Source organism: Piliocolobus tephrosceles, chromosome 20 (genome assembly GCF_002776525.5).
Source record: "Piliocolobus tephrosceles isolate RC106 chromosome 20, ASM277652v3, whole genome shotgun sequence".
NCBI classification, from domain to species: domain Eukaryota; kingdom Metazoa; phylum Chordata; class Mammalia; order Primates; family Cercopithecidae; genus Piliocolobus; species Piliocolobus tephrosceles.
This window is the reverse complement of record NC_045453.1, coordinates 38449545-38473799: the sequence shown is the minus strand read 5'-3', so window position 1 is coordinate 38473799 and position 24255 is coordinate 38449545. Positions and strand designations below refer to the sequence as shown.

General features: G+C 45.8%; 1 protein-coding gene and 1 non-coding gene across 2 annotated transcripts in view; one reads left to right on the top strand and one right to left on the bottom strand.

Annotated features, from left to right (window-relative positions):
- Positions 1–24255, top strand: part of NINL (ninein like) — a 129594-nt gene that overhangs the window by 35915 nt on the left and 69424 nt on the right. Inside the window, exon 2 of the mRNA XM_023193474.2 lies at positions 23505–23695. Coding sequence (XP_023049242.2) covers positions 23516–23695 — 180 coding nt within the window. The 5' untranslated portion in view covers positions 23505–23515. The remainder of the gene's footprint in view (positions 1–23504; positions 23696–24255) is intronic.
- On the bottom strand, positions 4932–5036 carry LOC111527265. Its single transcript, XR_002726612.2, has one exon. It is a non-coding gene; the product is annotated as a small nucleolar RNA U13 (small nucleolar RNA).

The following is a 24255-nucleotide window of genomic DNA, read 5'->3' as shown; positions in this document are numbered from 1 at the left end:
AAAAAAAAAAAAAAAAGATATGGCAAAGAAATGTAGTGTGTAATAAAGTACTTCCAGGGCTTGCTATCTGTCTTGTGATGCTGTACTAGAGTCAAGCTGGTATCTGGTATCTTATTGCTCTAAGAGTCGGCTTTGTCAGTCTTGAGATCTGTTTTAATGTTAATGCTGGTCAGTTGGGCCTGAATTCTCCTAAAGGGAGGAGGGTGTAATGGGACAGTCCAACCCCCCATCCCATCATGCCTGAACTGGTTCTTTAGGTTAACTTTGGAATGCCCTTGGCTGAGAGGAGGGGAGCATTCAGATGATTGGGGGGGGCTCAGAATTTTATTTTTGGTTTTCACCTCCCATACATGAGGACATGCCAATGTATGGAAAAGGGGAGACTTTAGGTCTACAGTCTAAGTCTGGCTCCTGAAACTCCACACTGATAATGTTGATTACAAGCTTATCTTCCCAAGTGCAGAGCAAAGACAAGACTCCCTTCTCTACCTACCTGGGAGATGTCTGTGGAACTGACTTCTTTAGTCCTTCCTCCTCGTCAGACATTCACCTTATCTTATGTAAAATGTAGATTTACTAGGCACCAGCTCAAGGCCCATGGGAATAGAACCATTCGCCTTACTGCCTACCTGTCCCTCTTCCCACATGCCTTCCCCACTTTGAAGGAATATGTAAATACTAAACCTTCAGAAAACCTCTTCAGGAAAACAGCCACATATGTAGCTGTTGTTCTGGGTTTTCCTGGATGCTCCCTAAAGCTGCTTAATAGGCCCTGAGGGTTGAGACTTCTGCCTCAGTCCCTCATCTCGCTTGTCATTACTTACTGAGATAAAGAGCTCTGTTCCTCCTCAGCTCAGTTAAATCTCCATCTGCTGTTTTAACAAATGCAGCTTGAAGACAGATTTGTTTATTTAAGAATTCAGGCCGGGCGCGGTGGCTCAAGCCTGTAATCCCAGCACTTTGGGAGGCTGAGACGGGCGGATCACGAGGTCAGGAGATCGAGACCATCCTGGCTAACACGGTGAAACCCCGTCTCTACTAAAAATACAAAAACTAGCCGGGCGAGGTGGCGGGCGCCTGTAGTCCCAGCTACTCCGGAGGCTGAGCCAGGAGAATGGCGTAAACCCGGGAGGCGGAGCTTGCAGTGAGCTGAGATCCGGCCACTGCATTCCAGTCCGGGCGACAGAGCGAGACTTCGCCTCAAAAAAAAAAAAAAGAAAAGAATTCATCCTGTCAAGGGAGATTCGCCAGCAATGATTAGACCAAGTAAAAGTTGTTTGGGGTGCTCAGGAACCAGAAGTTTGTTTTAGCAAATGTCTTTTCCCTGCACCCAGCTTGGTTCCTGCCAGAGGAAAAACCTTTTTGTGGCTGCTTATTTCATGCCAATGCTAGCTTTTGGAGAGAGTTGAGTTTCGGAATCATAATGTGAAAAATACAGACTCCAGCGTTGTGGGGCTCAGAGCAGCCAGACTTCTCACAAGGACCCATGCATCTGAAACAAAGATTTGGCCCCTGGGACTGAACATGTCTTCTGAAGTTTCCAAAGATTCCACTTCCTGTTCTCCTAAGCACCTCAAATATTTTATGCCAGAGTGGCCTTTCAGCGTAGTCAGGTCACGTGCAAATCTGTTTTTTAATCTGTCTGCATCCTGCTCATTCCTTGAAAGTAATTCATACTTTTACTGCAAGTTGAGAAATAGGAGATGCAAGGTAGAACTAATGAAAGATCCCTTCCTGGGCCTTCACTGTCTTTGGTCTAAAGATAGATGGTTCTGTGGGCCCATCAGCCCTGTGCGCCTCCTTTATCCTGTTCTGTGGGTGCCGGTGAGGCCAGAGCCAGGAGTTGCCTGGGGCCACTCAGCATCACTGTTTTCCCGTCCAGATTCCACGTGTCAAATTGTGGGTAGTGAACAGAGGTGAGAATATGTGTGAGTGAGGCTAGGTGAGTGTGGATTCATCACCACTGCTGGACAAGGTTCCTCTTACATCTTCCATTCTAACACTTGCCTGTCGTGGTGTCTGGAACCAAATTATGGTTCTAGGCTGGGGCAAGGGCAGCAGTGTTGTAAAGCTCCAGCACTGAATGCAGCCCCGTGCTCAGAGTTAGGAGGGTGGGGACACAGTGCCGTTGTCACACCCTGCTGGCCAACATGGGTTATTTGCAAAGAACCCAGATTTAAAATGAGTTTAACTATGTTCTATTCAATATAGAATTTCAAAAATGGAAGGGATCTTGGGATTCATCTGATTTCATGCCCCGATTTTACATAAGAAGAAACTGAGGCCCAGCAGGTGTTGATGGAGACAGCCTGAGGTGCTTGATACTGCGTCCCGTCTCCCTTTTGAACAGACATGCTGCTTCATGTTCCTAACTGGTGTCGTGTGCGTATTCCGTCAGTCACACCTGACTTCGGGCTTGCGAGCTGAGAACGTTTCTTTTATATCTTTTGTATTCCATCAGATTATCTAAGATTTACCTAGAGCAGACATTGAGTAATTGCTTATTCCTTCAAAAAGCTGTTTGTCAATGAAACCTATAGGAAGATGTGATTTTTTTTTAACCTATCAGATTGTAAAAAATATCTGAAAGTTGGATAATGTGCTGTGTTGCCAAGGGACAGAGAGGCAGCCTCATCTGTTGCTCATGGGACTGTGCATTGGTGTAACTTCTGTGGAAGACATTTTAGCGACAGCTTTCCATATGGAAAAGATGCACACTCATGACCCAAGGGCTCCACTTCTAGGAATTTATTCCTCAGAGGTTATTTATTACAGCATTGTTTATATTAGCAAAAGATTGTGTCTTAGGCTGCTCTTGCATTGCTATAAAGAAATATCTGAGAGTGGGTAATTTATAAAGGAAAGAGGTTTAATTGGCTCACAGTTCTGCAGGCTGTACAAGCATGGCGCAGTCATCTGCTTCTGATGAGGCCTCAGGAAGCTTCCAATCATGGTGGAAGGTGAAGGGAGAGCAGGTACTGAGGGCAGGAGCGAGGGAGGCAGGGAGATGTCACACATTTTTAAACTACCAGATCTCTCATGAACTCAGAGCAAGAGCTCAGTCATTATTGTGAGGACAGCATCAAGCCATTCGTGCCAGGTTTGCCCCCAAGACCTAAACACCTCCCATCAGGCCTTACCTCCAACATGGGATCACATTTCAACATGAGATTTGGAGGGGACGGACGTCCAAACCACAGCAGATTGGAAACAACCTAGGTGTCTATCGATAGGAGGCTGGTTAAGCTACCACACACTCATCGCTGGGGTCGTATGTGTGCTCACAGCGGGTGGCGTGGCAGGATCAGGACTGAGCGAGGCTGGGATCTCACAGATGTTGTGGCAGAGGGACCAGATGGTTCAACCCTGAGAGCAGAACAGTCACTAGACTGATTCCAGACCCCACATGGGTGTCGATGGATTTCTTGTATCAGCAGAGCCTGGCAGGGCAACCCAGCCGTGGTGAAGATGACAGGCTTCCCAGTCAGGCTGACTTGGGCTTCACGTCAGCTCCAGTATCTGCATCTGAGACCTCAAGTTCCCCAACATTAAAACAAAATTGCTTATTCCTTCAAAAAGCTGTTTGTCAATGAAACCTATAGGAAGATGTGATTTTTTGTTTAACCTATCAGATTGTAAAAAATATCTGAAAGTTGGATAATGTGCTGTGGATGAAACCAACATATATGTATATCTCATAATATCACAATAGTATGCAAAAATTTTCCTTCTGGATAGCTCTGTTCGTCCTCTCTTTATGCTGTTATTATCACAAATTACATCTTTAAACATTTTGTACTCATCAAGATAGATATATAATTATTGTATTGTGCAAATTGTGTATTATTGGTCTTTTATACCAAATGAAGGGGAATGAAGTTAAATACAAAAATTGATTAGTATTAACTTTTGTATTTACTGATACGGTTACCATTATTGGTACTTTTTATTTCTTCATATTGATTTTAGTCTAGCATCCTTTTGTTTTAGCCTGAAGGACTCTCTTTAGTATTTCTTGTTGGTTAGATCTGCTATTGAAGAACTCTCCCAGTTTTTGTTTATTTGAAAATGTCTTAATTTACCCTTTACTTAAAAAGATGACTTTGTTGGCCAGGCGCGGTGGCTCACGCCTGTAATCCCAGCACTTTGGGAGACTGAGGCGAGCAGATCACAAGGTCAGGAGATCGAGACCATCCTGGCCAACATGGTGAAACCCCGCCTCTACTAAAAAAAATACAAAAAATTAGCCGGACGTGGTGGTGGGTGCCTGTAGACCCAGCTACTCGGGAGGCTGAGGCAGGAGAATGATGTGAACCTGGGAGGCGGAGCTTGCAGTGAGCCGAGATCATACCACTGCACTGTAGCCTGGGCAACAGAGTGAGACTCCATCTCAAAAGAAAAAAAAGACTTTATTTTCTAGAGCCAGTTTTGGTTCATGGCAATATTGAGCAGGGTAGAAGAGAGATCCCACACGCCCTCCTCTTCTGCCGTGCACAGCCTCCTTCACCATCAGTGTCCTGCCCCAGCTTGGTCCTTTCATTGTACTTGTTGAACCCACATCGACACGTCATCCCCCTCCAGAGACCAAGGTTTATATTAGGGTTTATTCTTGGTGTTGTACATTCTGTGGGTTTTAACAAATGTAAAATGACATGCATCCGCTATTATAGTATATTATGGAAAAGTTCTACTAACCTAAAATTCCTCTGTACTCCCCCTGTTCATCCTTCCTTTCCCTCCACTCCTGGCAACCACTGATCTTTTTACCATCTCCACACTTTTCGCTTTTACAAAGTCATATAGTTGGAATTGTATACAATGTAGCCTTTCACATTGCCTTCTGTCACTTAGCAATATGCATCTAAGATTCCTTCATGTATTTTCATGCCTTCATAGTTCAGAAATTTTCTTTTTTCTTTTTCTTCTTTTCATGTCAGATGAATAATGCACCCATCATCATAACAAGGTTTGAGGGTAGCACATCTCACACATGCATGTGAATACCCAGCTATCATACTTATGAACTACAAAAAGATCACTCATTTCTTCTTAGTGCTGAATAATAGTCCATTATCTGATGTACCACAGTTTATCTATTCAACTACTGAAAGACATCTTAGTTGCACCCAAGTTTTGGCAGTTCTGAATGAAGCTGTGATAAATATCCAGGTACAGTTTTTGTGTGGACGTAAGTTTTCAACTTATTTAGGGAAATACCAAGGAGTACAATTCTTGGATTGCATTGTAAGAATATGTTTGGTTTTGTAAGAAACTGCCAAACTGTCTTCCAGAGAGGCTGTCCCATTTACATTCCCAGCAGCAGCGAACATGAGTTTCAGTTGCTCCTGATTCTTGTATTTGGTGGTATTAGTATTTTGCATTTTGGCTATGCTAATGGGTGTGTCATGGTGTCTCTTTGTTTTGTTTGTGGTTCCTGTGGGGCATATAATGTTGAGCATCTTCATATGCATATTTGCCATTTGTACATGTTGTTAGGTGAGATGTTCACATCTTCTGCCCATTGTTCAATTGAGGCTTTTTTCTTATTGTTGAGTTTTTGTTGTTGTTGTTGTTGTTTGAGACAGAGTCTTGCTCTTGTTGCCCAGGCTGGAGTGCAATGGCGCGATCTCGGCTCACTGCAACCTTGCCTCCTGGGTTCAAGTGATTCTTCTGCCTCAGCCTCCCGAGTAGCTGGGATTACAGCCGTGCGCCACCACGCCTGGCTAGTTTTGTATTTTTAGTAGAGATGAAGTTTCACCATGTTGGCCAGGCTGGTCTTGAACTCCTCCCCTCAGGTGATCCACCCACCTTGGCCTCCCAAAGTACTGGCATTATAGGTGTGAGCCACCATGCCCAGCCTTGTTGAGTTTTAAGAGTTCTTTGGGCCAGGTGCTCACATCTGTAACCCCAGCACTGTGGGAGGGTGAGGCAGGTGGATCACATGGGGTCAGGAGTTTGAGACCAGCCTGGCCAACGTGGTGAAACCCTGTCTCTACTAAAAGTACAAAAATTAGCTGGGTGTGGTGGTGCATGCCTGTAATCCCAGCTACTTGGGAGGGTGAGGCAGGAGAATTGCTTTAATCAGGGAGGCGGAGGTTGCAGTGAGTTGAGATGGCGCCATTGCACTCTAGCCTGGGCAAGAGAGCGAGACTCCGTCTCAGAAAAAAAAAAAAAAGAAAGAAAGAAAATCAATGGACTGTAAATCCAAAGGTTTATTTCTGGACTCTCAATGCTATTCCATTTGTCTGTGTGTCTGTCTTTATGCTAGTACCATACTGCACTGTACCTTTGTAGTAAGTTTTGCAATTGAGTGGGAATATCTAGCTCTTCTTTTCCAGGATTGTTTTGGTGATTCTTGGTCCCTTGAATTTCCATCTGAATTTTAAGGTCAACTTTAATTTCTCTAAAGAAGCCAGCTGGGATTTTGGTAGAGAATGCATCAACTCTGTGATGGGTGAGGGAGTTACAGCCATCTTAACAACACTGAGACTTGGGATGTTGTATTAATTCCTAGGGCTGCTGTACCAAATTACAACAAATTGAGTTAAGGTTAAACAACAGAAATCTATGCTGTGACAGTCACGGAGGCCAGAAGTCTAAACACAAGGTATTGGCAGGGCTGCTTGCTCTCTCTAGATTCCAGGGAAGAATTTGTGCCTTGGCTTGTTCAGCTTCTGGGGGCTGCAGGCATTCCTTCGCTTATGGCTACATCACTCCAGCCTCTGCATCTGGTCACACTACCCTCTCCTCTTCTCTCTCAAAATTCTTTCTGCCTTTCATGAGGCTATATGTAATTGCATCAGGTCCCACATGTATAATCTTGGATAAACTCCTCCTCCCAAGATCCTTAATCTACTTAACTTTCTTTGCTATTAATATATAAGATAATATTCACAGGTTCCAGACATAAGAAGTGAATGTATCTTTGAGGAACTACCATAGATGTGTCTCCATTTATTTAGTTACTTTTAAACTTTTTTTTTTTTTTGGAGACATAGCCTTGCCCTATTGCCCAGGGTCCAGGCTGGAGTGCAGTGGTGCAGTCTTGGCTCACTGCAGCCTCAACCGCTCAAGCTCAAGAGATCCTCCAACTTCAGCCTCCCAAGTAGCTGGGACTATAGGTGCACGCTACTATGCCCAGCTGATTTTTTTCATTTTTTGTAAAGATGGGGTCTCACTATGTTACCAAGGCTGGTCTTGAAATCCTGGGCTAAAGCAGTCTGCCTGCCTTGGCTTCCCAAAGTGCTAAGATTACAGATGTGAGCCACCACACCTGGCTTAAGTTTCTTTCAACTATGTTTGTTTCCAGAGTATAAGTTTTACATTTTTAAATTAAATTTATACCTAAGTATTTTATTCTTTCTGATGCTCTAGTAGGATTGTTCATTGCATGTATATAGAAATAAAATTGAATTTTTTTTTTTTTTTTTTGAGACAGAGGATCTCTCTGTAGCCTAGGCTGGAGTGCAGTGGCATGATCTTGGCTCACTGCAACCTCCGCCTCCTAGGTTCAAGTGATTCTCTTGCCTCAGCCTCCTGAGTCGCTGGGATTACAGGCGTTCACCATCACAACTAATTGTTTTGTATTAGTAGAGATGGGATTTCACCATGTTGGCCAGGCTGGCCTTGAACTCATGGCCTCAAGTAATACACCCCCCTCAGCCTCCCAAAGTGCTGGGATTATAGGCATGAGCCACCGTGCCCGTCCTACAATTGAATTTTTTATATCTGCCTTTTTTGTTTGTTTGTTTGAGACAGGGCTCTGTCACCCAGACTGGACTGCACTGGCACAATCTTGCTCACTACAACCTCTGCCTCCTAGGTGCAAGTGATTCTTCTGCCTCAGCCTCCCGAGTAGCTGAGATTACAGGCAGCCACCACCCCACCTGGCTAATTTTTGTAATTTTAGTAGAGATGGGGTTTCACCATGTTGGCCAGGCTGGTCGCAAACTCCTGACCTCAAGTGATCCACCCGCCTTGGCCTTCCAAAGTGCTGGGACCACAGGTGTGAACTACCACACCCCCTTTGCTCATTTTTGAATTGGGTTTTTGTTGTTGACTTGTAGTGTTTTTTATTCTGGATATTAATTCTTTATCAGGTATTTTCTTTTGCATAGATTTTCTCTCTTCCTAAGAGACAAGGTCTTGCTATTTGCCTGGGCTGGACTTGAAGCACCTGGGCTCAAGTAATTCCACTGCCTCAGCCTCCCAAGTAGCTGCTACTACAGGCACGCACCACTGTGTGTCCCTCTGTGTTTCTCTCTCTTAACAGTGTCTTTAAAAAGTGTTTTTCGGCCAGGCGTGGTGGCTCACGCCTATAATCCCAGCACTTTGGATACCCAAGGCAGGTGGATCACTTGAGGTCAGGAGTCTGAGACCAGCCTCACTAATATGGTGAAACCCTGTCTCTACTAAAAAAAAATACAAAATTAGCTGGGTGTGGTGGCACACGCCTGTAATCCCAGCTACTTAGGAGGCTGAGGCAGGAGAATCGCTTGAACTTGGGAAGCAGAGGTTGCAATGAGCTGAGATTGTGCAGTTGCACTCCAGCCTGGGCAACAAGAGCAAAACTCCGTCTCAAAAAAAAAAGGTTTTTTTGGCTGCGCTCGCTGGCTCATGCCTGTTACCCCAGCACTTTGGGAGGCCAAGGCAAAAGGATTGCTGGAACCCAGGAGTTCAAGACCAGCCTAGGCAATATAATGAGACCCCCATGTCAACAAAAAAAATTTAAAAAAAAATAGCCAGGAGTGGTGGTGTACATCTGTACTCTCAGCTACTCAGGAGCCTGAGGTGGGAGGATCACTTGAACCCTAGAGGTTGAGGATACAGTGAAACATGATTGTGCTGCTGCACTCCAACCTAGGCCATAGGCAAGATTCTATCTTAAAAAAAGAAAAATATTTTTAATTATTATGGAAACATAATAGTTATGCATATTTATGAGGTACATGTGATGTTTCGATACAGGCATATGATGTATAATAGTCAAATCAAGGTATTTGGAGTATCTGTTCTCTTGGTAGTGTCTTTTGATGCACAAAATTTTTAATTTTGATGAAGTCAATTTATCTGATTTTATTTTTCCTATTGTTACCTGTGCTTTTGGTGCCATCCAGAAATGCTTGCCAAATCCAGTGTCCTGAATCTTTTCTCCTATGTTTTCTTTTAAGAGTTTTATAGTTTTAGCCTTTACCTTTTTGTTTAACCCATTTTTATTTATTATTTATTTTTTTAGATGGAGTTTCGCTCTTGTCACCCAGGCTAGAGTGCGGTGGTGCGATCTCGGTTCACTGCAAGCTCTGCCTTCTGGGTTCAAGTGAATCTCCTGCCTCAGCCTCCCAAGTAGCTGGGATTACAGGTGCCTGCCACCACGCCCGGCTAATTTTTGTATGTTTAGTAGAGACTGGGTTTTGCCATGTTGGGCACGCTAGTCTTGAACTCTTGACTTGAGGTGATCCACCCGCCTCGGCCTCCCGAAGTGCTGGGATTACAGGCGTGAGTCACCACACCTGGCCTAATTTTTATATATGATGTAAGGTAAGAGTCCAGCTTCATTCTTGCCATTACTACAGTGTTTTGATTACTCTGTGGCCTTGTAGTGAGCTCCAGAACTGGGAAGTTTGAGTGCTCCAACTTGGTTCTTCTTTTTCAAGATTGTTTTGGCTATTAGGGGTCACTCAATATTTTATATAAATTCGAGGATGGGCTTTTTCGTTTCTCCAAAATGTGACTTCGGGATTTTGTTGGGGATTGCATTGAATCTGTTTGAAAGTATTTTATTCCTTTTGATGCTATTATGAATGGAGTTGTTTTCGTAATTTCCTTTTCAGGTTGTTCATTGCTGGTATATAGAATTGCAACTGATTTTTTGTTTGTTTGTTTGTTTTTGAGACGCAGCCTCACTCTGTTGCTGTGGCTGGAGTGCAGTGGCGTAGTCTTCGCTCACTGCAGTCTCTGCCTCCTGGGCTCAAGTGATCCAGCTGTTACTGGTAGAGGGTGTTGATTCCAAGTTTTCCAGCTTCTTGGCATTTTGAACAAAGAATTGGACAAAACACCTAGCAAAGCAAAGAAAGAATGAAGCCATGAAAGAGCCAAAGCAAGGATTTATTGAAAACGAAAGTACACTCCACAGTGTGTGGTGGGAGTGGGCTGAGCAGCGCCTCAACGGCCTGCATACAGAATATTCTGTCCAAAATCCTCCAACTAGAGGTTTGCCATTGGCCACTTCATGCTCACCTCATGGAAATGAAGTGGTGGTCTGCAGTTGGTTGCTTTCAGCATCAATCAGAGGCTGAAATGGAGGTTACAAATGTTACACTCTTGTGCAACATCTGATTGGTTGCATTTTGCAGCCAATCAGAGGCTAAGGTAAAGTTATAAAGTTACAAAAGAGGACTCCACCCACAATTAATCTGATTGGTTGCGGACAGCCAATTTCCCATCTACCACGCAGAAAATGTTGGGGGTTTGCAAAGGGAGTAGCCTCTGGTCCTTTTGTTACTTAGGCGTCGAAAGTTAGGGTTTTCCTTTCAATTTAGTTGGGCATGAAACAGCCATAGGTTCCCTCCCCCAGATACTATTCTCCCTGCCTCACTCCTACCTCAGTCTCCTGAGTAGCTGGGACCAAGGGCACAGAGCACCACGCCCCCACGCTCGGCTAAGTTTTGTATATTTTGTAGAAATGGGGTTTCGCCATATTGCCCAGGCTAGTCTGGATCGCCAGAGCGCAAGCTGTCTGTGTGTCTTAGCCTCCCAAAGTGCTGGGATTACAGGCATTAGCTACCACGCCCGGCTGCAACTGATTTTTAAGTGCTCATTTTGTATCCTGCAATTTTGCTGAATTCACTTATTGTTTCTAACAAGCGGGTGGGTATTTGGGAGGGGTGTGTGTGTGTCTGTGTGATCTTTAGGATTTTCTACAGCCATATTTCTTTTTCTTTCTTTCTTTCTTTCTTTTTTTTTTTTTTTTTTTTTTGAGGCGGAGTCTTGCTCTGTCACCCGGGCTGGAGTGCGGTGGCCGGATCTCAGCTCACTGCAAGCTCCGCCTCCCGGGTTCACTGCATTCTCCTGCCTCAGCCTCCGGAGTAGCTGGGACTACAGGCACCCGCCACCTCGCCCGGCTAGTTTTTTTTTGTATTTTTAGTAGAGACAGGGTTTCACCGTGTTAGCCAGGATGGTCTCGATCTCCTGACCTCGTGATCCGCCCGTCTCGGCCTCCCAAAGTGCTGGAATTACAGGCTTGAGCCACCGCGCCCGGCCTCTTTTTTTTTTTTTTTGAAGACAGAGTCTTGCTCTGTTGCCCAGGCTGGAGTGCAATGGTGTGATCTTGGCTCCCTGCAGCCTCCACCTCCCGGGTTCAAGGAATTCTCCTCTCTTCTCTGCCTGGGCCTCCCAAGTAACTGGGATTACAGGCAAGTAGTGCCTGCCACTATCCCTGGCTAACTTTTGTATTTTTAGTAGAGGGGGGGTTTCACCATGTTGACCAGGTTGGTATTGAACTCCTGACCTCCAGTGATCTGCCTGCCTCAGCCTCCAAAAATGCTGGGATTACAGGCTTGAGCCACCACACCTGGGCATTTTTTTTTTTTTTTTTTTTTTTTTAGTGAAAGCAAGTTTATTAGAGAAGTGAAGAAACAAAAGAATGGCTATTCCGTAGAGCAGCTCCGAGGGCTGCTGGTTGGCTGCTTTCAAAATTCTCTATTTGCCTTTAGGGTTTGACCATATGACTATAATGAGTCTCAGTGTGGGTCTCTTTAAGAATATTCTTTTTGGGTTTCTTACCTTTTGGATCAAAATATGCATATCTTTCATCAGATTTGAGAAATTTTTGGCCATTTTTTCTGTGAATGTTTTTTTCTGCCCCATTCTGGTCTCCTCTGATGTATATGATTGTTCACTTGACCTTTAGACTGTGTTCATTTTTCTTCATTCTTTTTCTTCATTCTTCAAATTGTATAATCTTTCTTGTGTGCAGTGACTGAAGTTTTCGTTCTTCACAGTCAGCCAGTGACCCGACAAAGTTTCTTCCTTCCCAAAAGGTACTCCCATCCCTTTGTATCTTCTGATAGATGCTTTTGAGGGAAGCTTCTGTAGCCCAGGAAGGCTGAATGCAAGGCAAGGTCTGCTTCATTCCCTAAAGGAACCACTAGACCAGCCAAAACCCTGAACCCATGCTTTGGAGGACAGGGTCCCCACTGCCCACTCTGGCACCAGCCGGATATCCCAGGAGTGCAGTCTGCTGTCCTCCAGCTCTAGGGCAGCAGGAACAGGGGCTGAGGAACAGGGTTGGTAGCAGGCCCATAAGGATCTGAAATGATTCCAGAGTTTTGAAATAGTTGATTGCAGTTGCTCAGTAGTTTCTGTGGGAGCGTCTGACCCCCTAGAGCTTCCCGCTCCACTATTGTGCACAATGTCACTCCTCCCAGTGTTTTTGATCATACACAGATGATTCTGGTCTTATTACAGCTATTACAATGGTAGCTGCAAATGTGCTCTTCTTGTTCTCTCATTTCTTCTATTTCTGTTATTGGCTATTGCCAGTAAAAAAGAGGAACTGTTGCTTTCTTTACAGTAGATTTATGTTAGAAGTTGATATTGATGCTGAGAATAAAGTTTCCTATTTTTGTAATGATATATATAGAAAGAGCTCATTTTACATACATAGAAGTGTGTGTGGATAATCTCATGTCTATAACTAATTGTATGGGTATTTTGTAATTATATGGATACACATAAATTTGCTATAGTCCTAGCATGAATATAAGTATGTATGGATATAAAAGTCTACATATATTGACATACAGTAGGAACTTACAGGATTAGCTGTATATGATTATTTATCTTGGAAGCTATAAATGCCCACCCAGCTTATAGATGGTTAGAGACATGTGTATAGTCCCAGACACAGTTGCCTGTTTAATGGGGCATGGTAACATTTATTCAGTACTTGCCATCTATTAGGCACAGGTCTCAGTACCTAACATGTTAGCATGCTTAGCATTAGCTCTTTTAATGCTCATAATGTCCTAATCGGGTTGTTCAGATCAGGAAACTGAGGTTCAGGGAGGTGAAGTAATGTGTCCAAGGTCACAAGAGCTAGAAAGTGGCAGAACCCACATTAAAACCAGAGACTTTGACAGCACAGTCTGGCATTGATAGGTACTGAGATGTCTTTTTTTAGGAGACCATAGAAAGATAGGTGTTCTAGGACAGTTTTAACATTTGGTATCTTTGTAGTTTTTAGTCTGAAAATCTACTTTGTAGGGAAAGTAAGTGTTATACTGATTAACACTTAAATGAGGTATAAGCTTATTTTTATATTTTTGGGACTGGAACAATAAAAAAGCTTAAACCTTATTTGATTAAAAAAAAAAAAAGGGGGGGCCGGGCGCGGTGGCTCAAACCTGTAATCCCAGCACTTTGGGAGGCCGAGACGGGCGGCCAAAGATCGAGACAATCAGAAGATCGGGCGATCAGAAGATCGAGACCATCCTGGCTAACACGGTGAAACCCCGTCTCTACTAAAAATACAAAAAAATAGCCGGGCGAGGTGGCGGGCGCCTGTAGTCCCAGCTACTTGGTAGGCTGAGCCAGGAGAATGGCAAGAACCCGGGAGGCGGAGCTTGCAGTGAGCTGAGATCCGGCCACTGCACTCCAGCCTGGGTGACAGAAGGACTCCGTCTCAAAAAAAAAAAAAAAAAAAAAAAAAAAAGGGATAGCCTTTCAAACTTGATAACTTGATTGTTGAGCTATTTCAGGCCTGTGCCTGCAAAATGAATAAATAGCAAAAATTTTGAAAAATTAGCAAAAACCATGAAAACAGTTAAAGCAGAAGTTAATCCTAATAGCTCAGAACTGCCGGAGTGTGAAGCTTGATTCCTGCTGGCAAGGCCGTTTGAAGTAGCACTGAGGTCCGCTCAGCTGGAAGGTAGGCACTGGCTTCAGTGTTTTATTGGGGTTATAACATCTTTCCAGATAAAAAAGAAGCACCCTCAAAGGGCTGCCTCAGCCCTGTTCTTTCTGGGTGAGCGGGATTTACAGAGAGCCTTGTTGGGAATGGCTTTTTGTTACGGACACTCTGGGTCCCTAGGTGATCGGCACACCTAGGCTGCCTCCGAGTGGTCATGAATCCCTTCTCTGCCCTTAATGCCCAATGGATTCTGGGGGGCATAGCTTAAATTCCCTCGTCACTGTGCATAAATTAACTAAATTAAAAGCAAACCAACACCTTGCTCCTCCGGCCTCCAGAGGGCTGCACGGTCCTGCAGAGTGATGGCCACATCATCTGTCTTTGGGGCAGTGTCCAGTTTGTTTGGGGACAGACTTTTCGCCTCTGGATGAAAACAGGATTTTCTTTCACTTGCTGGCAAAGTTTATGTTTGTATCTTAAATTAAGCTTTATAGCATTAGGATCATTGACAGCATGCTCATTCCAGTTTCCAAAAATGAAACTAAGAGAAACTGTGTTGCTTTTTATCAATTTTGTAGTCAGCTGCTGAATGCTGGCCAGGTTTTCCAGTGATTTTGATGTGCAAACATTTTATGCACATGTGGAATACTGAGTATTAATAATTCAGTTTGCATGAAGAAGAAACTGAAGAGGCCTCTGAACTGCCCAGGTAAACAGTGTGTATTATTACAGTGACCTGCTTGTTGTGAGACTGCACTGAGGCGCCTGCCCAGGCCTGGGAGCCCCCGGGAACCCGCAGGGGTGTGCAGTGGCAGTGCTGGACGAATGTCTTGGTCCTGAGAGTTCAGGGAAAGCTCCCTGTTTCGTTCCTCCTCCCCGTGGTCTGTGGAAGGATGATAGAGAAGGGGTGTCTTTGCCTCTACCCTCATGCAGAGGCTTTGGGAAGTCTAAACAGAGGGCTCTGGGTGGGCGGCTCACGCGCTGTGGCCTCCCTGGGAAGAGTTAGGGCGGCTGTCTTTCTCCCGTCAGTGTTCTGTCATTTGCATTGGTTGTATTTCCAAGTAGGGAGGGAGGGGAAGGCCGATTTGCAGCAAGGCACCGCTGGAAATAGGGTTTGAGCAGCATGAAACTCGGATTCTGGGCACCTGTACATACGTGGTATGGTAGTTCTGGTGTCCCTGGTGGCAGTATTACAGCGTGTAGTGAGTAAGCAGCAGTCTCTGTATGGAGCGCCTGGCCCTTTCAGTCATCGCCCCCTTAGTAGCAGATTTTTAGTCCACCCTGTAGACCATGAGGCCGCAAGTGGCAGGAGCTGGGACTTGCCCAGATCTGAGCTGCCTGCCTTGGCCACGCAGGGGCCCTGCGGCCTCACAGCGAGGTGTGGGGCAGGTTGCTGGTTCTCCGTGGCTAAGGAGTCAGCATTGCCAACCTCTGTTTAACCAGGGTTGTCTTTGCATGGATCAGGAAGATCCCGCTGCTGTGAACCCTGTCATGTGACCTTGGCCTATCTCCGTTGACCCTAGCAGCAGGAGCATGGCTGTTTGCTGACTCCTTACCCCTGCTGTCCCAGCTGATTCCGTGAGTGTGCACACAGCTGTGCTGTAGGGAAATTGGACACTGCATTCTGGGCATCAGCACTGCTAGGGCTAGCTGACCCCAGTCCTGCCCATGTTAGTGTACGTTTTGGTAACGTTTATCAAGTGCCTGCCGGTCGCTAAAGGGCAACACTCATGTCATTTGATCAAACACTGCAGGTCAGTGGGCAGGGCCTCTCCAGCAGCAGCTGACAGCCCAAGAGCCCTGGCTGGCAAGTGTCTTGTGCTGCCACCCTGAAGCCCAGCTCCGTGCTCCCTGACCCTGTGTTTCCCCAGCCCTGTGCTCCCTGGCCCTGTGCTCCCCAGTTGTGTGCTTCCCCACCCCTGTGCTCCCCAGTTCTGTGCTCTCCCCAGTTCTATGTTACCCAACCCTATGCTCCCCAGTTCTGTGCTCCCCAGCCCTACCCATCACTGTGACCTTGGGGCCAGGCCGTGTCCATGCCTGGGAGCAGAGGCCATGCCATGGTTGGCCAGCCACACATGGCAGCCTAGGACCATGTCTGCCCTGGCTGTGCCCCTGAGGGCTGCCCACCGTCTACACCAGGTCCAGGGCGTCAAAGGATTCCTTACCCAGTGGATGCTGGGGTCAGCTGAGAGAACTCTGGAAAGCAAATGTGGGTGTAATTTATGTTGTGGGGGAAGAAAGAAAATATATCACGCAGTATTTTTACAGGACCTGGCAGACTCCTCTCTTCCATGGTGGTCCACTGTCCAGGAGTGAGGCCTTTTCATAGGACCACAGGCCACAGCAGAGGTAAGGGAGCCCATCCCTCTCAGCCCCTGCTTTCCGAGGAAGAAGCTGGACAGAAACAGAGCTCCCCTCGCCTGGCGACCACAGAAGTCCCCTCTCAGGACAGGGCCAGAGGTGCACAGTCCACGCCCATGCCTCCCTGCCCTTCATTCGGCGACACATGTTCATCTTCCAGTGGCATTGCGGGGTTGGGATGGGCCGGGGCGGCCACCAACATCTCACACCGAGGTGTCTTTCACCCACATAAGCCAAGCTCCAACCCCAGGGGAGTCCCCAGCCTGGGCAGGGCACCGTGTTGGTCCCGTAAATGCTGCTGGGGCAGGTAGAGGCTGGGTCCCTGAGAAAGGGGGAGGGAGAGAGACCAAGCGGCAAGCATGCGAGTGTAGATGTGCAATTAACGTGACGTGCATTTCGACTCTTGTCAGGAGCCTCGTTAATGGTGGCCTGTGGTGCCACCGTGGGCCTGAAGGAGACAGTGTCCTCAGGTAGCTGCGCCCCCCACAATGGGACGGTGAAGGCACGAAGCTCGTTTCTGGGTTCCTCCTCCCCAGAACCACCCTCCACCGGCAGCAGCCCAGGGCCGTCCCTCCAGGGGGCCTCCCAGTGACGTGCAGAGGGTGGTGCTCCCTGACAGCCACACTGCTGTGCACTGAACTGAAGTTCATTGTTTACTCCGGTATTTTGTACTCTGTGTGTGGGGAGGACTGGCTCTATAATGAACTTCACACCTCCCCAGGAGCACTGCTGTGTTGTATGTGCAGAGCCAGCAGGTGCACGGCTCTTTGACATCAGTTTTTGTTTTGTCAAATAACATATTCACATGGCTTAAAAATGAAAACATTCAGGCCAGATGTGGTGACTCACACCTGTAATCCCAGCCCTCTGGGAGGCCAAGGTAGAAGGATCACTTGAGCCCAGGAATTTGAGACCAGCCCGGGTAACATAGGGAGGCCCCATCTGTACAGAAAAATTTAAAAGTAGCCGGGCAGGGTGGTACGCACCTGTAGTCCCAGCTGCTTGGGGGCTGAGGTGAGAGGATCGCTTGAGCCCAGGAGGTTGAGGCTGCAGTGAGCTGTGATCAACACCACCGCACCCCAGCCGACATGAGGGAGACTCTGATTCAAAAACAAAGAAAGGGAGAAAGTTTTAAGAAGTGTATGTTGACATCAACTACCCTACTCTGTTGCCTTCATCTCTCCATCTGTCTCCTTAGAGGCAGCCACGTTTCAGTCTTAGATATTTCTCCTGATACTCATGTCCATACCCTAACTATACTGTTTTATGGCATACAGAGTATGGACAAGGTAATTAAACCTCATTCTGCTGTTATTTCTTATACTCTTTAGGCTCCCCAGTGGCCACTGTGCGTTTTTGCTGTTGTCACTGCATAACATTGTCCACTGCAGAACCCACAGGTTGGCCGTGATTATACTTCTACTCTTTTGCTGGGTTTGGCTTTATAGAGGCTGATGTTGTCTGGGATTTTACTGGCTTATCGTTTTGTTTTGTTTTGTTTTGTTTTGTTTTGTTTTGTTTTTGGAGACAGTCTCACTCTATTGCCCAGCCTGGAGTGCAGTGGTATGATCTCAGCTTACTGCAACCTCCGCCCCCCAGGCTCAAGCGATTCTCTTGCCTCAGCTGGGATTTCAGGCGCCTGCCACCATGCCTAGCTAATTTTTGTATTTTTTGTATTTTTGTGGAGACAGGATTTCACCATATTGGCCGGGCTGGTCTCGAACTCCTGACCTCAAGTGATCCACCTGCCTGGGCCTCCCAAAGTGCTGTGTTTATGGGCATGAGCCACTGCACCCGGCCCTGGCTCATTTTTTAATAAACTTATTCTTATTTTTTCCAAATGCTCCATCGGCCCTGTCAAAAGCCTATCCCTATTTTTCCCAAATGCTCAGTGGGCATACACAGCAGTCTGTTTGGGGTCGGTCACCTCCCATCCCTGGCCTGGCTGAGCTCCTACACCAAAGCCTCCCATCTTGGATGGAGCCCAGATCGTGAGCCTTTGTCTTCGACTTTCTTGGTTCACCGCTTGTTTTGCTGAAGTGTGTGCTCAGCGTGGACTTTATAGCCTCTTGGGTAGGTGGAAAGTCATCTACTACCCTGAGCATGTGGAAGGCCCTGGGTTGGCTCTGAACCTTCAGCCTTGCTGCTGCGGGCATGGTGCCGTTCTGATCCCTGCTGCTGTGATGTGGGGCTCCTCCTTCTCTCTGGACATCTGTAGGGCTCACTCGTTAGTTTGCTCTGAGGTTCACAAGGGTGTGCTTGGCGCGGGTGCTTTTCATTTGTTGTCCCAAGCGGAACGACTTTTCCATCTATGTGCTTGGAAAAGTGTTGTATTATTCTAATCACTTCCCCTTTCCTTTCCCTTGGCTCTCTTTTCTGGGCTTTTTGAGAATGTGTAGAGCTTCGGGATTGATTATTTTGCAGGAGAGGGAGGACTGGCAGGCCCAGCTGCTGTAGGTGGTGGGGAAGGAGCTCTTTCTCCAGCCTTGCTGCCCCTGCAGTCCCAGCCATGGCAGGGTCTTTCCTTTTTTGTGCCTCTCTTAGTTCCACAGAGGGTTTGCAGTGTCATGGGCCAGGCCTGGCCACACGTAGAGCTGTCCTTCTAGGGGCAGCCAGGGCTCTGCAGGCCCCAATTTGAGACTTTCCCCATCTTGTTTAGAAAGGGAAAGATGCACATGAGAAAGAACTTGAGTCCCCATTTTGTGCCTTCTCCTGTGTAGTAAAAATAGCTGTGGTATAGGGAGAGCTGAGAGCCAAGGCCAGGCACCCCCCGCTGGCTTAGGTGCAGGACTTTCCCACAGCCAGGAGATGAAGAGATCCCTTTTTTACCCTTTGACGTTGGGAAAACAGCCCAGCCGCATGTTTCCTCCAAGCCTTGCTGTTTGGGAAGTGCTCCTGGACCTTCCCAAAGGCATGGCCTGTGGGGCATGGTCAGGAGGAAACAGTGGTTGGTTCACGCCTTTCAGAGCTCACGAAGAGGAAGGAGCAGGGGTGTTTGAGGCAGGAGGTTTTATCTTCTCCCCTACCCTTCAGATTACAAGCAGGAGGTGATGTAAGAGAAAACCCTGGATTTACCCGTCTCTCTCTGAGAATACTTAGATACATCATGTTACAGCCCTGCACACAAGAGCGCATTGTATTTTTTAAAATGGGGGAGACAGGGAACGATCTCTCAGTGCAAGTTTCAAAACAAGTTGGAAAATAATGTACTCAGTGTTATAGTTATTATACATAAGTATGTATATACATGTGTGTCTGTGTGTTATGTACGTGCGTGTGCCTCACCGCCCATCTGTTCTAGAGTCTTAGAAATGATCTCAAAGCCTGCGTTCCAAGCAGTGATTCTTCTGGGAAGCAGGGAGGGTAGAGGGACAGGCTTATTTTGTTTTCTTTATTTTATATACTTTAAATGGTTGAATTGGTTACAACTAAACATAAAATAGAAAAAAAGTGGAGGAATTTTCAAAACAGATTTTTTTGTGATTCTTGGAGACACAGGAAAGGGCTGGAAATTGGGCCCTGGTGGGCTGGGTGAACCCTGATGGCATCCTGCTCCCCTTCGCCTGGGGTCCTTCTACCAGCCACTCTGCCCTCTCTCCCTGTTCCCTGCCTTTCACATTCTGGATTTTACCACTTGTCTTTCTTTTTCATTTCTTTCTTTTTCTTTTTTATTTTTTGAGACAAGGTCTGGCTTTGTTGCTAAGGCTGGAGTGCAGTGGCACTATCACAGCTCACTGCAGCCTCAACTTCCTGGCCTCTAGGTGATCCTCCTCCCTAAGTCTCCCAAGTAGCTGGGACTACAGGCATGCACCACCGCGCCCGGCTAGTTCTATTTTTTGTAGGGATGGGGTCTCACCATGTTGCCCAGGCTTAGTTTGCTTTCCGATTTATCGTTTATGGTTTTCTGTCCATTTTCTTTGTTACTATCTCAAAACAGTCTGAAAGAGGAGACAGATGTTCACAGTTCACTCCTCTTTGCCCTGTCTGAACTTCTGTGTACTCCTGTCTGAGAAGGGTTGAGTAATTTGATTAGCAAATAGGGCAGGCCCTTGCAGATGCTGAGCAGATTATCGTTTTCACCTGCACGCCGTCTGAGATTTATGAACCGGTTTGTTCATTCTCAGTGTAGATACTGGCTGTTTTTACAGCTTATCAACAGGTGTTTAATTAAAAGGTCAGCTATGTTCACTTTCTACAGTCAATTTAATGTCACCGTGAAGATTCTGATTAATTTTTTTTTTAAGAGACAAGATCTTGCTCTGTCACCCAGGCTAGAGTGCAGTGGTGTGATCATGGCTCACTGCAGCCTTGAATCCTGGGCTCAAGTTATCCTCCTGCCTCAGCCTCCTGAGAAGCTGAGACTACAGGCTCACACCCTGTACCTAGCCAACGTTAATTTTTATATCATTGATTATATTATTTTCCTGAGTAAGATGAGGAGCATGCACATTTTCCACTGGGGAGTTGATCTGAACAGATTTTCAACTCCTGATACATTCTTCTTCTGACTCCGACCTCCCTACTCCATGTGGATGATGGCAAGTAAATGCCACCCACCACATTAAAGTGACATCTATATAGAACTGGCATTTACTGTGCTGTGCCTTACTGGAAAGGGATGTTGCTTCATTGTTTCATGTTTACGAATTACTTGATTATGAATGAGCTTGATTGACTTTTCATCTTGTTGTTTCCTTATATTTTCTGTTTTTTAGAATTGTTCCTTAGTTCTTGTGCCTACCTTATAGGCTGAACCGTATGAAATTGCCATTTTTGTGGGTCAGAATGATGGCCTAATATTGGTGGTTTTATGTGGGTTATCTGAATATCTTTAGAGCCTTAATGTTTTTTATGTTTTAGTAACATTTTCTAGTTACTAAAGTGTTCTACTTGTTCTAAAATTTTTGAGAGATATAAAAATATACAACATAGGAAATATGAATGTGTCATACCATGAAAGCATTTCTTATTTTTATTTATTTATTTTTTTAGATGGCGTCTTGGTCTGTCGCCCAGGCTGGAGTGCAGTGGTGCGATCTCAGCTTACTGCAAGCTCCGCCTCTCGGGTTCACGCCATTCTCCTGCCTCAGCCTCCTGAGTAGCTGGGACTACAGGCGCCCGCCACCTCGCCCGGCTAATTTTTTTTTGTATTTTTAGTAGAGATGGGGTTTCACTATGTTGGCCAGGATGGTCTTGATTTCCTGACCTCGTGATCCACCCGCCTCAGCCTCCCAAAGTGCTGGGATTACAGACGTGAGCTACCGCGCCCAGGCCAATGAAAGCATTTCTTACCATTTTGGTGTATTTGTTTCTTTTTTCCCCTTTTTTAAAATATATTTTCCTCCAGAAAGTTGCAGAAACTTCTTGGTAGAATTGTTATAAGGCATAAATGAATTATTATATGTAAAGTGACCAGTAAGTATATTAGTTATTATTATTATTATAAAGTTTTTATTCTTCTACACTGCTCGTGCTATTAAATATTTTTCAGAAATGTGATTTTCGGCTGGGTGCAGTGGCTTACACTTTGTAATCCCAGCACTTTGGGAGGCCACAGCAAGGGATCACTTGAGTCCAGTAGTCTGAAACCCGCCTGGGTAACATAGTGAGACTCCCATCTTGGTAAAAAAATTTTAAATAAATTAGCTGGGCACAGTGGTATGCATCCATAGTCCCAGCTACTTGAGAGGCTGAGGCAAAAGGATCTCTTGGGCCCAGGAGTTCAAGTTTACAGTGAGCTATGATTGTACCACTGCACTCCAGGCTGGGTGACAGAGTGAGACCCTGTCTCTAAACAATCAAAAATAAATAAATGTGAATTTCAAGACTGTTTAATATTCTGTCATATAAATACACAATAATTTGACAAACTATTCTTCTGGTGGATATTTTAGGTTATTTTCTTTCCTGTTCTTATATAAATAATATTCTGATGAACTCACATTTTTGTCTGTAGCTCTGTTTTCTTAAATATAAGGAATTTCATGTAAGTGAGATACTAGGACAGTTACTATTGTAAGTATTCTTCATATACAGACAAAGTACCCCCCAGAAATGTTTGCCAATTCCTTCCTCCAGCAGTGGGCGAGATCCCCTGCTTACAATAGGCATCCAGGATTTTTCGTCTTGATAATTTGACAGTTACAAATAGCATATCTTGGTTTTAATTTGAGCATTTTTAGATGGTTATTAATTATATATATTTCTTTTGTGATGTATTAACATACTCTGTATATTTTTATTGGAGTTTCCTTTTTTTCCTTATTGTAAGCACTTTTATTTAGTACAATTTAGTAAAATTTTTACTGCCTTTTTACTACAAAAAAGAAAACCTTGTAAGGAAAAAAACTACATTTGTACATGTATACAGAAAAATTAATCCGGGCTGCATGTGGTGGCTCACACCTGTAATCCCAGCACTTTGGGAGGCCAAGGCAGGCAATCACTTGAGGTCAAGAGTTCAAGACCAGCCTGTCCACATGGTGAAACCTCGTCTTTGGTAAAAATACAAAAATTAGCCAGGAGTGGTGGCATGCACCTGTAGTCCCAGCTACTTGTGAGGCTGTGGCAGGAGAATCACTTCAACCCAGGAGGCAGAGGTTGCAGTGAGCTGAGATTGCGCCACTGCACTCCAGCCTGGGCAATAGAGCAAGACCCAGTCTCCCCCCAACAAAAAAATTAGATTGTATGCTGGTCAAAATATTAATAGTAGTGTTTTTATATGGTAGTGGAATTTTTGATGGTTTTAGTGTTCTTTATACTACATATCTCTATTTTCTAATTATTCTATAATAGTTTCCTTTTTGAGATAGGGTTTCACTCTGCTGCCCAGGCTGGAGAACAGTGACACTGTCACAGTCCACTGCACCCTTGAACTCCTGGGTTCAAGCAGTCCTCCTGCCTTTGTCTACCAAAGTGTTGGGATTACAAGCGTGAGTCACCATACCTGGCCTAATGGATATTTTTCATACAACAAAGAAATTCTAGTTCTTGTGACTGACGACTGAAGGACTATTTATCCTCACTCCCTGTTAACCTGCTCTGGCCTCTCCTGCAAGGGTGGAGCTGAGTCCTCCCACTGTGCTTGGCCATGTAAGGGTCCCTGGTGCCTTCCCCACATGCCAGCTCCTGCCCCTGCCTGGACCACGTAGCTCGGCACTCACCGGCAGTGTGGGAATGGGAGGGGAGGCGGGAAAGTGTCCTGATGTTTTCTTCTTCCCTTGCACACTGCCAGCTTGCTATGGGATGGATGAAGAAGAGAACCACTATGTCTCGCAGCTCAGGGAAGTCTATAGCAGCTGTGACACCACGGGGACCGGCTTTCTGGACCGCCAGGAGCTGACCCAGCTCTGCCTTAAACTTCACCTGGAGCAGCAGCTACCTGTCCTACTGCAGACACTTCTCGGAAACGACCATTTCGCCAGGGTGAGTGTCGGACTTCATTGTCATAAAGGAAAGCACAGGGGTCTGTAGTTGGCTCCTATGGGCATTTGATAAGTATCAGCTGAATAAGGATACAAGTGTCAAAGGAAAGTTATTAGCAAACGGAACAGTGTCCTAGTTTTTCCCTCTATGGAAATTCTACATTGTAGAAAGTGGTTTCTTTTTTTCTTTTTTTTTTGAGACGGAGTCTCACTCTGTCGCCTGGGCTAGAGTGCAGTGGCCGGATCTCAGCTCACTGCAAGCTCCGCCTCCCCGGGTTCACGCCATTCTCCTGCCTCAGCCTCCGGAGTAGCTGGGACTACAGGCGCCCGCCACCTCGCCTGGCTAGTTTTTTGTATTTTTTAGTGGAGACAGGGTTTCACCGTGTTAGCCAGGATGGTCTCGATCTCCTGACCTCGTGATCCACCCGTCTCGGCCTCCCAAAGTGCTGGGATTACAGGCTTGAGCCACCGTGCCCGGCGAAAGTGGTTATTCTTTCACTATTAAGAATGATTTGCCGGGTGTGATGGCTCACACCTGTAATCCTAGCACTTTGGGAGGCT